The sequence below is a fragment of the Felis catus genome, chromosome A2 (genome assembly GCF_018350175.1).
Source record: "Felis catus isolate Fca126 chromosome A2, F.catus_Fca126_mat1.0, whole genome shotgun sequence".
NCBI lineage: Eukaryota > Metazoa > Chordata > Mammalia > Carnivora > Felidae > Felis > Felis catus.
Genome location: NC_058369.1, coordinates 139,360,807 through 139,377,527, shown reverse-complemented (window position 1 = coordinate 139,377,527; position 16,721 = coordinate 139,360,807). Strand labels below are relative to the sequence as shown.

The 16,721-nt window shown below is 38.0% G+C and overlaps 1 protein-coding gene across 5 annotated transcripts in view; it reads right to left on the bottom strand.

Moving 5' to 3' along the window:
* PTPRZ1 (protein tyrosine phosphatase receptor type Z1) overlaps positions 1 to 16,721 on the bottom strand; it is a 186,839-nt gene extending 170,118 nt beyond the window's left edge. For 3 of the 5 annotated variants that reach the window (XM_023250521.2, XM_023250522.2, XM_023250523.2), the window contains exon 1: positions 16,307 to 16,721. In XM_023250521.2, the coding sequence (XP_023106289.2) occupies positions 16,307 to 16,364 (58 nt within the window). In that variant the 5' untranslated portion in view covers positions 16,365 to 16,721. The remainder of the gene's footprint in view (positions 1 to 16,306) is intronic. The other 2 variants (XM_045052659.1, XM_045052660.1) reach the window with 1 other exon arrangement.

Below are 16,721 nucleotides of genomic sequence, written 5' to 3'. Positions count from 1 at the left end.
ACGTTGAAAAAAAAATTAAAAAAAAAACAACTATGTTTTAATAACAGAGTTAATATTCTATCAAGCATCACTACTTATTTCAACAAACACCCTCTTTCTTCAGTGCCATCTTGTTTTTTATTCTTTAATGTCTTCTAATAAAATATATGAATATTATAATTATTTTCCTCAGATGGGTTGTTTTCTCTTAATTTTGTATTTCTTAAATTATAATGATTACATTTTGTCCTGGGCATATTAAAACAAACATTTGAAAATAATTTTCTAAATCATTTAGTATTCAATATCAGTATAATTTAACTATTTTAAAATAATGACCTTTTTTTCCAGTATATGTGATTATGTATTTCATGGATCTTTTGTCCTATTCTAACTAGGACAGGTTTTGCTGAATTGGGGCTTCTTATCATTATTTTCATAGAATTGGGAAGTTACAGAAGTCTGTGCACATAATTTTTATTTGCCTATCAGTCTCATAAATAAATTATTTTTATTGAACAGAACACTAACTTCTATAGCATTTGATCAAACTTTGCCCCATCCTGATAGCCTTTTGTTTTCAGCAGTCTGTTCTTCATAATCTATTTGTGATCATGTGTAATCTATTCAAAGTCTATTTCCTCATAATCTCTTTGTGTTTTGCAGGTCTTATTATGGACTCTCCAACAACACTGTAAGCAAGCTAAGCAGTCCAAAGAGAACAAATTCTGATTCCTGTCACAAGATGTAGTTTTCGAATGTCTCTCTTTAGTACCCCAAGCAGGGCAGGGCATAACCCTGCTTTTCTCACATTTTTTTTTAAAGCTTTGAGGTATCAAGAATACTGGTCTCTTTCCCAAGGAAAATAGCTTTAACTCTACAGATCTAAAACTTATACTGTTCACAAATGTCGAAGCATGGGATCCATGATAAAACTCTGACAATACAGCTATTGATGGCAACAGGTAACCAGTGGCTGTAAAATATACAGTGCTTTCTCCTAGCTTGAATCAAACAGGATCTCACATATCTCAGATCTTGTTCTTGGTAAAAAAAGAGGAAAAAAAGAAGAAGAAGAAGAAGAAGGATAAAAGGAACTGAGAGAAATGCTCTTGGCTGGCACTGGCTGGAGTGTTGGAGGGATGAGGAGGTGTTAGCGAGAGGGATCCGGTATCTTTTTGTTTCATTAAAACCCTGGCTTGACAGGAAACATAGGGAAAACTTAGCCATAGAAATGGTGCATCCGCTGTGCAGCCCAACAAGTAGATTCTCCCACCGCTACTTAGAATAAAGAAACTTATAGTCCTCTTTCTCTCATGTTTCTGGCCACAGTCATCTTTCTTCCCTTCTTCTGCATTCACTATTGTACTCGATTCCAATCACTTAATTTTCTTTCTTAAAAGTCTGAATGCCAAGAGTAAAAGCCCTTAGGAAGTTGTCCGTGATCGTGTGCCAATTCAGTTCAAAATCTATATAGACTCTTGGACCTGTTAAAATGAGAATGTAATTTGATTGACCTACTTTTACTTTACTTTTTTTTTTAAATAAGAGGGATTGAGTGAATTTGAGGGTGAATTGAATTCTAATTCCAAATGCTGGAAATGTGATCCCAAGTTTCTTCTGATGCTAAAAAGTGTGCTGAATCAGTCTGAGGCAGTGGTAACATTTCACATTTGACAGGATGGGTCCTACTGCATTTCCTGTTTTTTTGTTTGTTTGTTTGTTTTCGTTTTTTTAAGTGACTGCTGTGGAAGGAATCTCATTCACTGATTTATGCTACAAGTACTTACTGAGCACCTATTACATGGGTCAGGGGCCTGTAGAGCCCAGTGTGTTCATCTCTTAAAACCAGACTCCTTCAGGGAAGAGAGCTATGGAAACAACTGAAATATGATGTGAGTGATGCTTCCTCTTTTCTGGCAAGGAATTGTGATGTGTTAGAGAAGATTTCACATTGGAGGTGAAAGATAACAAGGGACGATAAGCCACCAAAGAAAAAGGAAAAGTTTGAGCCAAAATGAAGGAGCATAGGTGTGGAGGTTCAGGTCACACTGAACAGGCAGCCTGAGTTCAGGCTTTGAAGTACCTTGCACGCCCGGGGAAAGAAATCATATGACATCAAGGGTTACACGAACCTACGGGTCCTTTCTAATGATGAGTGGAAGCAACACAAAATCCCATCCCTTATTTTCTTAATGGTTTCCATGGATGGAGACCCTTATTCCTCTACTGTGTTTCATTACTTAAGTCAGCTGCTGAAAAATTTCTTTCTGACAATTACAAGAACACACTATGTAAGAGGAAAGTCCTTCTTCTAAGATGCAAGTTCCTAAAAGCATTCCAATATCCATTGCTACAAACTTGCAAAACACCTTTTTAACATTGGCCGTAGGCAAGCAATAACTTGCGTCAAACAAATCATGCCTATGGTGTGTTTATTCAACTGTATACATTTTGGCAAGAGAACAGGCTGCTGAGGATTTCCTAGGTTAACAGGGAAGCATTTGTGCTATTTTTGTGGCTCTGTGCATATGTGTGAGTGATATTTAATAAGCTGCAACTTTCCAACTATGTTTTGATCAACTGATATGTATGTATGAGATTTATAGGCGACTAAGCAAGAACATATATGAAAAAAAAGTTTTCCTTCTCTATTATTGAATACCGTAGAAGAATCTTGAGAGGGTCAAACAGTGAGAACTTAAACTCCAGTCTACAAATCCTAAATGGGATTGTATGTGAACATATTTTCTCACCAAAACTGCATAGTCTGGCATACTGGATTGTAAACAGAATGCAATAAGCAAGCATAATTACTTCCACACAAGAAAGTCTGGATCAATCTTTTCTTGATGACCTATTTTTGGTGAGTTTTCTCCAGTAATGCAATCACCGAAACAAATCTCCAGCAGACTGTGTACTACAGTCTCAAAGCCTCACATTAAAAAAGCCAGCACTCTCCATGTATCTCTAAGGGAAAACCCGGTGCATAGAGGTGCACTTTCTCTGCCAGCATTCAGAGAAGACCCAACCTGTCTCACCTTAAAAGGGTTTAAATGCCATTATCATTAGTGGAGGGATTATCAGGCTACAAAACTTTTAATCTTCACCTGCTTGAATGGCATTGAGTCTAATACAACTTAATCTCTTATCGTGTTTGGAAAAAAAAACTCTTATCATGTTGTAAAAACTAAGAGTTGTTTTATTTTTTCAAGTTGACAGATGCTGTAGGATTCTAATTAAAAAATGTAAAGGGTGGGGGAGGGAGAAGGGAAGAAGAGAGAAGAGCTGCAGCCTTGAGAAGCCCCTGCCAAGCTGGAAACTGGAATACTTTTTTATGGGTGCTTTATCATGGGGGGGGGGGGAGGATGGAGGGGTTGGTATAAAATTTTGAATAAGTTATTAAGCAACAAAGAAGCATCTTGTGTTTTGTTGATGTCTTCTGCCAAGAATACTAAATAGCTACAATGTAATGAAAGGCTGGGAAGAAAATAAATTGGAATCGCAGGCAAGAAAGAAGCCCGAGGAGATGGATCATGCCATCTCTCTTGTGGGATAGATGATGCCCAGATTGTGCTGTATCTTAAAGGATTCAAGGGCAACATGTGCTAGACATTCTTGGCTAATTAAAAGTGATTTCATTTCATTCTCTGTGCTTCCTTCCAGGAATCCATTCTGCAGACAGCACTGACATCTACGTCCAAAATTCTTACCCCATTATGATAGACTTTTAGCCAAGAATCATATGCATATCAAGTCATTCTTTGAAATTTTAGCACTAAGAGTTTACCTTTGTCACAGAATAGCAGCTGCCACCACCAAAAATGAAGCCTCAATTTGGGACAGAATTCACGATGGCAATTACATGACATTTTCTTAGCAGTAGGTGTCGAACAGACCATACAAGAAGAGTGTTTTAACTTGCACATTTTATTTATATATTTTGCTGCTTACTTATTATTTTGAATGTGGCCATGCAGAATATTGAAAAGAATTAAATGCATTTCAGACTAGAGCTGCAAAACCCAACCAATTTGGGGGTTCAAGCTCCTCTCTGAGTGAATAATCTAAAATGAATAAAATAGATGTGTCTCTTTGTTCTGTATAGAACAAAAAAAAAAAAAAAAGAAAGGGTGTGTGAGAGAACACAAAAGAAGCTTAAATTATTGAAATGTAAAGTAAATGTTCCATGTTCAAAAGGAGGAAGTACTACTCACATGCTCACAGAGACATTTTAAAAATGAATTTACATCTTTGTCTCCCCTTTATATGACTTTCCACAGACTTAAAATCTGATTCGTACAATCTAATATTTATTTCATTATTTTCCATTCTGGTGTGCTCCCACCAGGGTTCATTTGATACCTGCAACTAGATTAACTTATCAAAAAGAAAAACTACTGAAGTCCAAGCACAGTGTTAAGCACACAGTAGCTGTTCAATAAAGGTCTGGTGAAATGAGTTCTAGTGATCTCACCTGGACTTGACCCCTTTGTAGAGGGACAGCACTGTATTCAGCTCACAGAAGAAGTAGACCTTCTCCCTCTCCTTTCTTTGTGCTGGAGGCATGAAAAAGTAAGGCTGAAAATATCCAGGTAATTCCTACCATTACAGTTAATAATTTTCCCAAAGGATTTAATCTTCTAATGCTCAAAATAAAGCATAAAAACATTGGGAAGCCGAAAAACATATATATTCCTTACTTATTTACCATGTATGTGTATATGTATGTGTGTGTGTGTGTGTATATACACACACACACACACACACATATATATGCATGTAGATACAATATACAATACATGCATATTTACACATAAATACATAGAAATACTTATACAAATATATATTATATGTATGCATACCTTGTGTCATTTACTCACTCTGAAAACCATCAAAGGAAATATTACCAAAACCAAATATTACTCATTAAGAATCTATTTAGTCATATTTCTTACATACAGAAGTCTTGCATCCAACTTTTATATAGCCCAATGTAAATATATTACTTCATTATACAGGTTAACACACACCAACATTTCCATTCTTGACAGGCATCATGTTATCGCTTTCCTAAATTAAATGATTTGTTAATTTATCACTTCATGTATCCTTAATATATGTTAAGAGACATACAGTAGGTAACAAAATCCTATTGCATTTTTCATGAATTAAAAAAAATGTTAAAATCAATTTTAAAATTTCTGGGAAGATTATTCTATAGATTCTTTTTCATTGCACTGTTTTTATGTAAAACACAAGTTTGCAAGCAATTTATAAAATACCAGTCTATGTGACATGAATATGATACCTTCAAGCAATCTGAAATTGTGGATATTAGGAAAGCCTATTTATTGGCATACAGCTGACTGAAATATCTCAATAGTACCTGGTGCTTATTTTTAAGAGCACAAATTTTGATAAGACTTGATAAAATTAGCCTGACACTATGAATATACTCAAATTCTTTCCATCCTTAGGGGGGAAAAAGTGTTTTTGTTGTTGTTGTTATTACAACCTCTACTAAAATTAATAAAAATAGATCATTTCAGGGGTGCCTGGTTGGCTCAGTTGGAGGGGCATGTGACTCTTGATCTTAGGGTCGTGAGTTTGAACCCCACATTGGGTATAGAGATTACTTAAATAAAAGAAAAAAACTTAAAAAATAGACCGTTTTAAGTGGTACCAATTCTTCTTATTAACTCTCAAGGCCCTGAGTTAATCATTTCAGAGGAAATGTTTAGCTTTAACTCCTACATCTTATGGTAACAAATTTGGAATTCTACCATTCAATAAATGAGCAATCTTCAAGCTACCAGGCTCTGTTTCTCCCTCATTTCTTTCCTTCCAATTATCAATTTCAGTAGAACAGTATGTATTTGTTGCCTCTACTTTTTCTTCATGGATATTTCTTTGATTCTATATGGTCCTTGACACCTTTAACTTTCCAGGTAAGACACTCCCTTGAAGACTACCAATGAATGACCCAGTAATTATGCCAACCGCACTTATATCAAATGAGGTGAGGTATTTGATGTACCTGTTAATCATTAAAGTGTTATATAAAGAGGATGGTATTGTTATACCTCCAAATGATCTATCAAATTTCCCCTTTGACTGTCACACTGTAACAGTCTTTTAAATTGAGCTTCCTGATCCCTAGTCTCACTCTGCTCCAATCCACCCTATACTGATACTTCAGTTATCTTCCTAAAATAAAGAGATCTAATCAAGACATTCCACTACTCAAAACCTTCAATAGTTCACCATCATATACTGGATAAATTCCAAACCCTAAATCATTCAATTAACCACTGGAAGTCCTACCTGTTATTTGATACTTCTCCACTAGTACATACCTCCTGATTTTCTCCTCCCTTTAAACAGCACAATCACTCCCATTCCATGCTTCTGTGTATGCCATCCTTTTGCCACTGATGCCCTACTAACGCTCTACCCAGCCACCCTGCAGGGTTTACATCCAGCCCCACCTCCTCCTAGAAACCTTCCCAGAGGTGAATTTAGCCTACCCTGCCTCACGACTCACACTTTCATATACTACGACCTCTGCTTTGTAGGAGAGCTATTAAGGTATGGATTTTTCTCTCTTGCAAAAGCTTAGGAGACCACTGGAGGAATACTCTCTCTAGAGGAAATTACAAGGAAGGTGCTCCATAAAGATTCAGTAAATTGATTTGTGTTTGTTTGTGTTTTTACCATTAATGACTATGTTGAAGTAGTTGTTTGGACCATGTAAAAAAGACCCTTGTTAACTTTTAAGTAGAGCTATTAGTGCTTTTAAAATACAGTAAAAAAAAATGCCTCTTAAATATATGCCTTTAAATAATGCCTTTTAAAATACAGTAAAAAGAAAATGCCTAGACTTGACAAAAAATGCAAATGTAATTTTAAACACACACACACACACACACACACACACACAAAACAAAGTGCTGAAATGAAAAAAATGTAGCTAAATGTTGTATCTGCTACATCACAGAAAATACCTCTGATTCTAACAAATTATACATGGAAAAAGAAACTAAACAAGACAAGGGCACAACAAGAATATGTATCATTGACAAAATAAAATCTATTCTGTGCTCATGTCCTGATACAAGCAATTGTTCTTCCCACCTGCTGAGAGATGTGAATCTTTGGACCAACTCCAAGAACGTCTGGCCTCTTGAAGTTTCTCTGGCTTGCAAAGACTATGAGGTCAACCACTGTAGTCCTTACTCCTCCTTCTAAGGTTACCCTGAAACTGAAGCTGCCTTAAGAAGAGGAGAGACGGATGGGAAGTTTTCCAGGGCCTTTGTCCTGTGGCACTAGCTTTGTTTTAGGATAGCATGAAACTTGCCAATACCTCTACCTTAAGACAAATGAACTGAGATTAGTAGCATCATGAGGTTGGCCTAGAATGGTGGTTTTAAACTCTGGCTGTACTCTGTAATCACCTGGGGAATTAAAAAAAATATATTCATGTCTGGGCTCTGCACCCACGCATATACTTGATTCAGGGTGGAGCCCAGACATCAGGATGTTTTAAAAGTTCCCCAAGTATATAGTCAGCTTGGGCTGCTATAGCAAAATACCATAGGCTGAGCGGCTTAAATAACATTTATTTTTCACAGTGATAGAAGCTGAGATGTCCAAGATCAAGGGGCTAGCTAGAGAGAGCTCTCTTCCTGGCTTACAGATGGCTGCCTTCTCACTCTGTCCTCAAATGATAGAAACAGAGCTCTGGTTTCTCTTTCTCTTCTTATTAAAATATTAATCCTACCACTCTCATGACCTCGTCTAAACTTAATTACCTCCCACAGACCCCACCTCTAAATACTATACACATTGGGTAGTAGGACTTCAAAACAGTAATGTTGTGGGGGACACAAAGAGTCAGTTCATGACACCAGGTAATTCCCAAAGTGCAGCCAGGATTGCAAACCACTGAACTAGATCAATGGTTTCCATTTTTTTTTTTTTGCACTGAAACAAACATAACAGTGATATCGCATGTGCAATATGCTCCTCAGGGCAGACCAAGAGTCTGACAAAGTCTCTGTGTTAGGGGAACGCCACTTTTATATATCCCATTTAAGAAATGCAAGATGGTGAAAATGTCCCTATGGAACAAACTTTTAACTTTTTTGATGACAATGCGATTGAAAACCATGAGAAAACCTAGAAAGTGCTTTTTATATGGCCAGCATTTTATTATTCTAAGCACATAATCTGGACTCTGGTGGTGATCGTGATCTCTGCTAAAAATTGAGGTCATTTTAAGCAGCAACATTTTCTTTTATTCCTACTCACAGTACTGAGTTGATCAGTTCAGAGAAAAGGTCTAGTATCAAGCCCCATCTTGAGGTAAATACATTACAGCTTTAGAATTCAAGAAACAAGTGGTCCAGTCAGTGAAAGAACATACAAATTCTGGAGTACATGTTAATGGAAAAGGCAGATAAAGAGAAGGACAGAAAGATTCTCTAGGAGTGGAGAGGTGTTTGTGGTCACTGTCATGGATATTTTAACAGAAAATCTTTCTTGCTTATTAATTAATAAATTATTCTTTTCAAATATATGAAAGCTGTATTTCCAGGGAAACTTAAAAAAATCTATCTTTTGTCAATGTGGAGATAAATTGATGCATGCTTATTGAGTGAGAGGACAAAGTTCACAGTAATGAGGACCCTAAGTAACTGAATTTACTTTAATATCTGTGCACAAATATCAGAAGCAAAAAGGCCCAAAACAATGTGCCCATTTTAACATACTAGAATTTGGGGAAAGAAAAAAAATGTTAACCAATACTTTTAAAACTGTGTTAACTACAAAGCTCCCCAAATTATATTAACACAGTAAAAATATTCTTAAATAATGGTATCAAATAGTATCAGTCTCCTAACTAGCTCTTCATTGAGATGCTGAGCAATGTTGAGGTGTTTTGTTTTGTTTTGTTTTGTTTTTTTGTTTTGTTTTTGTCTTAGATTTGTGCTTAAAGGAAGTGAATATGGAAGGGAACAGCCACACACACATACATAAAAAAATGAAAGGAAGGAAGGTGAGTGAGAGAAAATAAAGCAAATATCCAGACATCAGGATGTTTTTAAAAAGAGCAAGTCTTTTTTCTATTTTTAACTTCTGTATTTCTAACTCATGCCATTGCCTGTTCTATATGAATTCAATTCAATTCAAATATTTGCTGAACATCTCTATGTGCAGGGCTAAGCTAGGTTCAGTACATCATCTCTGTGATGAATGATAAAACTACAGACAAATTCCAAAAGCATGCATATCCACATAATGTAACTGTACTTCCTGTCATTTATCTGGTTTCCAGAACTGCCTTGGGCCACTACCTCTTATGGCCAGAGTGACAAGAGAGGACTTAATCCAATATGATGGCTTTTGACTGATTGAAAATAGTCTTCATGGGTTCAAGATATTTCATTTCTCACTACTAACCACCCCTCACCCCCACTACCTTCTCCTCCCTAACAGGTGAACATGTGCACACACACTCATACACACACACACACACACACACACACACACACACACACACACAGGCACATGCATACTGCTCCCTGGGACATATCCAAGCTTCATTGATGCTAAGACATCTATAATTAAATGTCAAATTGCTCCTGCTACTACACATGCATGATCAATCATTGGGACTTCATTTTTTATGCAGATAGCTACTGGATCTATGTGATGCTTATGTGAGAGAATCAAAGTGAAGTCCTGGTGCCTGAAGTAGCATTAAAAATGGATGGGTCAAGGTGAATGCAGATCTGTCTCAAAGACTGGGATCAGAATCAAAAGTGGGAAAGGCCAGCAGCACCTGGGTGGCTCAGCCAGTTGAGCTTCTGACACTTGATTTTGGCTCAGGTCATGAGTCCATGGTTATGCGATCAAGCCCTGCGTGAGCCTTGCATCTGGCTCTGTGCTGAGCATGCAGCCTGCTTAAGATTTTCCCTTTCTCTGTCTCTCTCTCTCTCTTCTCTCCCTCTCTACCTCTGCCCTTCTCCCTTGTTCATGTGCTCTCTCTCTCTCTAAAACAAATAAAAATAAAATGAATAGAATAGAATAGAATAGAATAGAATAGAATAGAATAGAATAAAAAAGAAGGAAAGACAAGAGGAAACCGGCTGATCTCAAGGGCAAAAAACTACTGCTATGAAGCTGTACAGTATTATCTCTGTATGACCTTATGCATTAAAGATTTATTAAGCACCAACTGTAGGTATTAAATCCAAGAATGTTGAGTCCAGAGATGAATGAAATACAGTCTTTGCCCTCAAGGAGCCAGTCCAGTTGGGGGAGACAGGCACTGCAAAAACAATATAGTGAATGCTGCAACAAATTAGGGAACATGAGCTGTGAGGACAGAACACTCACTCCTGAACTAGCAGCTATCTCTCCCATTCAACCTGAGTCCATAAAGGCCACCAAGTAGCCCTTAAATTTTCTTCATCTATTTCTGCTCTCTACCTAAGGTCACCAGAAGGTCTCTGTGATTTTTATATAGTTGACGCAACAAAGGACAAAAATCACCTACGTATATCAACACTAAAAATAATTTTAATGATTTTAGAAGTGTTTTTAGTAGAGTTGACAACTTCTGATCAGTAATAACAACATTTTATCAGCTTTTTTAAAATTCTAAACGGCACTGTTCACAGACTTCCTGCAGTGGTAGAAATGTCCTGTATCTGCATTGCCCCAATGCATCGGGCCACCAGCCACATGTGGCTACTGAGCACTTAAAATGTGGCTACTGTGACTGAGGAACTGACTTAGTTTATTTTAATAAACTTAAATTAAATGTTCACATATGCCTAGTTGCTATGGTATTAGAAATCACAGTTCTAAAATATAAGTGTTTTAGGATTGCGCAATATGATCAAATAATTTTCCCCTTAATGCTTATACAGTTTGTTACACATTTCTCTGAAGAATTACAAACGCGGTTAAAAACTGATTTCCTTTTGTAACCTGAAGTTGTTGCTAGGGATTACTCCCAACATTAAAAGTTAAAAAAAAAAACATTAAAAGTAAAGCACAATCCCAACATGCATGTATTGTTTAAATTGGCTCTGACTTTTACCACTGACTTTGTTGATGAAGTGGGAAACACTGTAATATATTTGAAAGTTTAGATATTTAACACATTAAGAGAGATTTGGAAAAGACCACTATTCGCAACTAGTTCTAAATGAAGAAAGTAGCTTAAAAGTGAGATTTAAAGAAAATTTTCATAGTGGGGACTGAATCAGATCAGCTGCATTGGAGGCATCATGAGTGTTAGGACTCTGTGGGTTTACACACTGCTTAATTATTACTGCCTAGCAGATGTCAGGCACTTAGGAAACACATAATGAAAGAGTAATTAAAACAGTATTGATGGGAATGTGCCACATCTGGATGAAGGTGGTTAAGTGACCATATGCATGTGTCAAAACTTCCAAGATGGTACACTAGAAAGGGTAAAATTATGCCTTAGTTTTGTTTTGTTGTTGTTGTTGTTGCTGTTGTTTAAAGGAGAAAAAAGTAATATGGGAGCACATGGGTAAAATAATGAATGGAGAGCTGCAAGAAAGCACATAGGAGAATGTGAGATATAACATCATATCTCATATGAAGTAAGCTAGTAAATTCCAAACAGCAAACTGGTCTCCTAGGAGATAAAATAGAAAAAGGCTCAGGCTCAAGAGGCAGAAGAAACACTTAGGCTAAGACAGGCTGAGTGATACTAGGTAAATCATTTGACTTTTCTGTGTTTCACTTTCCTCAGCTGTAAAATGCGTAAAGTGAAAACACCTACCTCAAACAGTTTGGGGGAGAATGAAATGAGAAAACGTACATAAAATATTCAGCCCCTGGAAAACACAGAGTAGATGGTAAATGGAAATAAAACACAAGCTCATCTTCTTAACCAAGCCCTTCTTTTGAGATCCTCTGGTTTTGAATGAGGGGTTCCATTTCCACAGTAGCCTGAACAGTTGGCAAATGAACGGTCAAGCAAAGCTACCAGATTAGACAGAAGTCAAAGCTCTTTGGAGCAAGGGGAATGGGGGAATGCAACTCATGTTTCTGGAAAAACCTGAACCTGAATTTTTGCCAGAAGCAAAATTCCCACAACATAAAACTTTAAGAAAGTTCCCAAATATCTAGTGCAGGCATGACAGCATAAGTGAATTCATCAATGAAATGATTTATCCTGGCAAACTTCCCTGAGCGAAAGCAAGTACCGTCTACATAAAAAGGAGAGAGATGAAATAAAGAAAATTGCTCCTCTGCAAATCAAAAGTAATTAATTTCCTGAATGGAGACTAGTTATTACTTAGGGAAAGAAGCATGTGTATTTTCTATTCCTGTTTACAATTTGTTTTCAGAGAATAAATAGACCAAACTGAGAGTCACAACATTTTGGATTCTACTGATTCCATACTCAGGATAAATTAAGCAATTAATTCTCACAAAGGAATTGAGTACAGTTTGTAGTTAATGTGTTCCTTAAAGCAGTAAGATATGACTTAAAAGCTCAGAAGTTGATTCATTACATGTTTCATACTACTGTTTAAACTCTTATATTCAGAGTACCTTGCATGGCTATAACTCAATTCAAATATCCTGCATTCTCATTAGTTGAGAGAAACTATTCCTTAAAAGCTCTTAAAACACCTACCTCTCCTCTGTGACTCATAGTTAGCCTCCTCACAGGAAAGCCACTGAAGTTTTTCCTATTACCTGTTCAGTGGGTCAAGATTAAATAATGGTAGAGTTGTGTAGTCATTATATTAGTTCTCCACCTAGTAGAAAACCTCTCAATTATTCTTGAGAAAGTCCAAATTCACTCAGGGAATTACCTTGGAGCCATCTTTAATTTCTGCCTCTCTGATTAAGCATCTCCTTCAGGTGAGTAACGTTTAATGTTGTCTAACTTAGGTGATTTTTAAAAATACTATTAAGTTGGGTATCAGAAATCAATTCCACAGTAAAAGACTTGTCAATAATCCAGAAATTTTGCTAACATTTAAATGTTAAACTAGCTCAGTAGTTGTCAAAGTATGGACCTGAACCAATAGCATCACCATTTTCTGGGGATTTGTTAGATATCAAGATTCTCAGCGCCCCCCCTCCCCAGACCCTCTGAATCAGAAACTCTGGAGTAAGCCCCTAAATCTGTGTTTTAATAAGTTCTCCTGGTGATTCTGATGCTTACGCTAGTGTGAGAACCGTGATCTAGCTAGTTCTGGCAACGATACCAGAGGCCACGGGCCAATTTTGATAGAATTACCCAAATAGATGAACCCACAAATATATTTAATCCCCACCCACCAAAAAAAAAAAACCCATAATGTTCCTCTTTGGTCTCCAGAGATCCCTGGTATTAGCTTGTAAAGAAAGGATTTCTTTCAGTCCAAATGATTTAATGGTAATTTTTTCTGTTTGGAGAGATATTTGAAAGAAGCAATTGGTCTATATGTCCAGATTAAAACATCAGGACATTTTAAGCATGGAAAGTGGTAAAGTCATTCCTTGCTAACTGACTCTTAATTGCTAACAAAGAACACCTTAATGAACGCGACAACTTGTCCTAGGATGATAGTAAGAATGGCAGCCTAACATTCAACTGTATTGGAGCTGTCATCCAACACAGCACATCTCAGTTGACAGACCTTTCCTGAGCATCTATTACATATGCCAGGCCACCCCGTTGGCTCCAAGAACCCTGAAGATGAGCAACAAATATAGTCACAAATACCATAGTACATGTTGGAGGAAAAATAATTGAAATGGAGGCTGCATATCTTATTTGTAGATAATACACTTCAGTTTTTCAAAACACGTTACCCTGAAGTCAAGACATTCACCCCATTTGAGGCTGCCAAGGCCCTAGGTCAAAGTGTGGGCAACAATGTAAAAGGTCAACTTTGTTGTAATGGGAAGGGATACAAAAGTAGTCACCTGTCAGTCACACACAAGAAGCACATTTTGAGTTCTAATACAGGCTTACATTCAATATCGTTATGTAAACTTGTGATCCTCTTAGACATTAATTTAATTTTTTGTAGTTAAATTTTACATCATCAAAGCATTAAAGAAAGCATCCAATAAACCGAAATCTGTATAACCCAAAATAATGAGCTATAAAGAATGTTTTATTGAAAAAAGACTTTGCACACTGGAAATACTGGAATGGAGTATTATTCAGCCATAAAAAGGAAAGAAATACTGATACAGGCTACACCATGGATGAATACTGAAAACATTATGTTAAATGAACAAGGTCAAATACCAAGGACCACATACTGCATGATTCTATTTACATGAAATGCTCAAAATAGGCAAATATACAGAAAATACAAGTAGCTTAGTGGTTGCCCAGGCTGGGGTCAGAGACAGTAAGGAATGACTGTTAATGGAGTTTCTTTGGGGGTGACTGAAATGTTCTATAGTTAAATAGCGGTGATGGTTGCACAACTTTGTTAATATAGTAAAACCCACTGAACTGATACACTTTAAAAAGATGAATTAGAAGGCACCTGGGTGGCTCAGTCAGTTAAGCACCTGACTTCGGTTTAGGTCATAATCTCACAGTTTGTGAGTTTGAGCCCAGACAAGGGCTCTGTGCTGACAGCTCAGAGCCAGGAGCCTGCTTCGGATTCTGTGTCTCCCTCTCTCTGCCTCTCCCCCACTTGCATTTTGTCTCTCCGTCTGTCTCTCTCTCTCTCTCTCTCTCTCTCTCTCTCTCTCTCTCTCAAAAATAAACATTAAAAAAAGATGTAGTATATGGTATGCAAATTATAACTCAATTTTTAAAAATTTATAATATATTCAAAGCAGTGGTTTGGATGGCATACAAAGCAATATTCTCTGGTTTACTTCTGTACTACAGTGAAATTTACTTTAACTAATAATCTAAGTACCAAGACGACCTAGCTTTCTTGTTAAAACAGATCTATAATAAAAATGCAAATTCAACAGGTGTGTATTTGATGAGCACAGCACTTTCAAAAAATGTCTTCGCCCCTCCAGAATTAACTCTGTGGTTTTAGAGAAAACCAGGACCAGATTATCCTGCAAGTCTTAAATGCCAACCTTGTGTATCTCATCACCCCTGAGTATTTTTGTTAAGCATTGGGAATTTAAATTATGTCCATGTATCACGGGGGGGGGGGGGGCTGTTGGCAATTATCACCATATTTGAAATGTAATTCTCATTAGTTAGAACATGAAAATGATTTCTCTTTGTAAAGGTTACCATTCCAAGAGCAGCACCATCAATTGAATAAAAATGTAGGTTAGTATCTACTTTATAATGAACAATCTAAAATTTTAAAAAAATGGGATCCTCTAACGGAAAAGAGTAAAATATGTGTATTCACAAACCGAGGTACCTTTTCTGACTTTCAGGTTAATACCTCCAAACCTATTATAGTCCATTATAATAGGAAATCTTCATGAAGGAAAAAAGATTTTTTGAAACAAAATGTAAAAACCCAATCTTAACAATTCTTCTGGAAAATGACTAGAACACTTGAATCTGCATCCCAGGTAAATACATTTTTTTTTTCAAAATGTAATTTCAGTATTGAATGTATAAGCTGGAAGGTGGTGGATGAAAGATGAATCCATGAATAAATATATCAACCTGCAGCTTTCCTCTGACTTTGGCAGCAGTGGTAGACGATGACAGAAATTTTGATAGAAACTTTTTTTTTTTTTTAAGGAAACTGCCCAGACTTGAATGTGACTAAATTAAAAGTACTGGAAAACACTGAAAAGTCAGGTTGGTTCTTGTTCCTGTTACTACCTTTTAGACACGTGTGTGTGTGTGTGTGTGTGTGTGTGTGTGTGTGTGTGTGTGTGTGTGTTATTCGCATCGGGCACGTGTATTTTTCATTCAAGTCCATAATGAACTTAAAAGCAAAAACGCGATCTAGTACGCAGCCCCGCACCTTGGTTTTATTCTCTTACGTGTACCTAGAAGGCTCTTTCCACACTTTGCAAAACGGGAGAGAGCAGAGCCCGGCGGACTTGGACCGTGAACCGCGAGCCTCTCTCTTCCGGACGGAGCTCGCATCCCCGAGGGCCGATGGAGGTGGCAGAGGTGCGAGGTGGGGAGGAGGCGCACTCTCCCACGCCGCTGAACACCCACCGCGGCGCGGTGGACCCCGTGGGCTCCACCGTGCCTTTTCCCTCCTTGCTAGATGGCGGCGGAGGCAGCAAGTATCTAAGGCTCTCAACCCCCCCCCCCCCAACAGTGTCCCACACGATCCCGGAGATGGAACCCCACCGAGGTCTGATCACTCACCCAGACGGCAAACACAGAGGAGCTGGATACAGGCGAGAAAGCGCTTTAGGATTAGCATTTCCAGACGTTCCAAGGGCCCCCACCACGCGGCTGCTCAGCTTCTTGCGGTGGAGAGGGAGGGGGCGCGACGGAAATGTTTTCTCCTCCGGCGTATAGATTGGTGGGAGATTGTGTGTGTGCGCGTATGTGAGTGTGTCTGAGCGAGCGAGAGAGAGCGAGAGGGAGCGCGAGCGAGCAGAGAGAGAGACTGGGAGTGAGACGGGAATAATCGTAAACAGGACGCGCGGTGGTCGCGGGAACCGGGAGCCGCTAGCCCAGGCGCATGCCGGCGGGCGCGCGGGAGTTGCTGTCCTCGGCCGGCTGCGGCCGCGGTCTGAGCGCTCCGAGCGCACGGCGCCTGTGTGCCAGGGGCGCG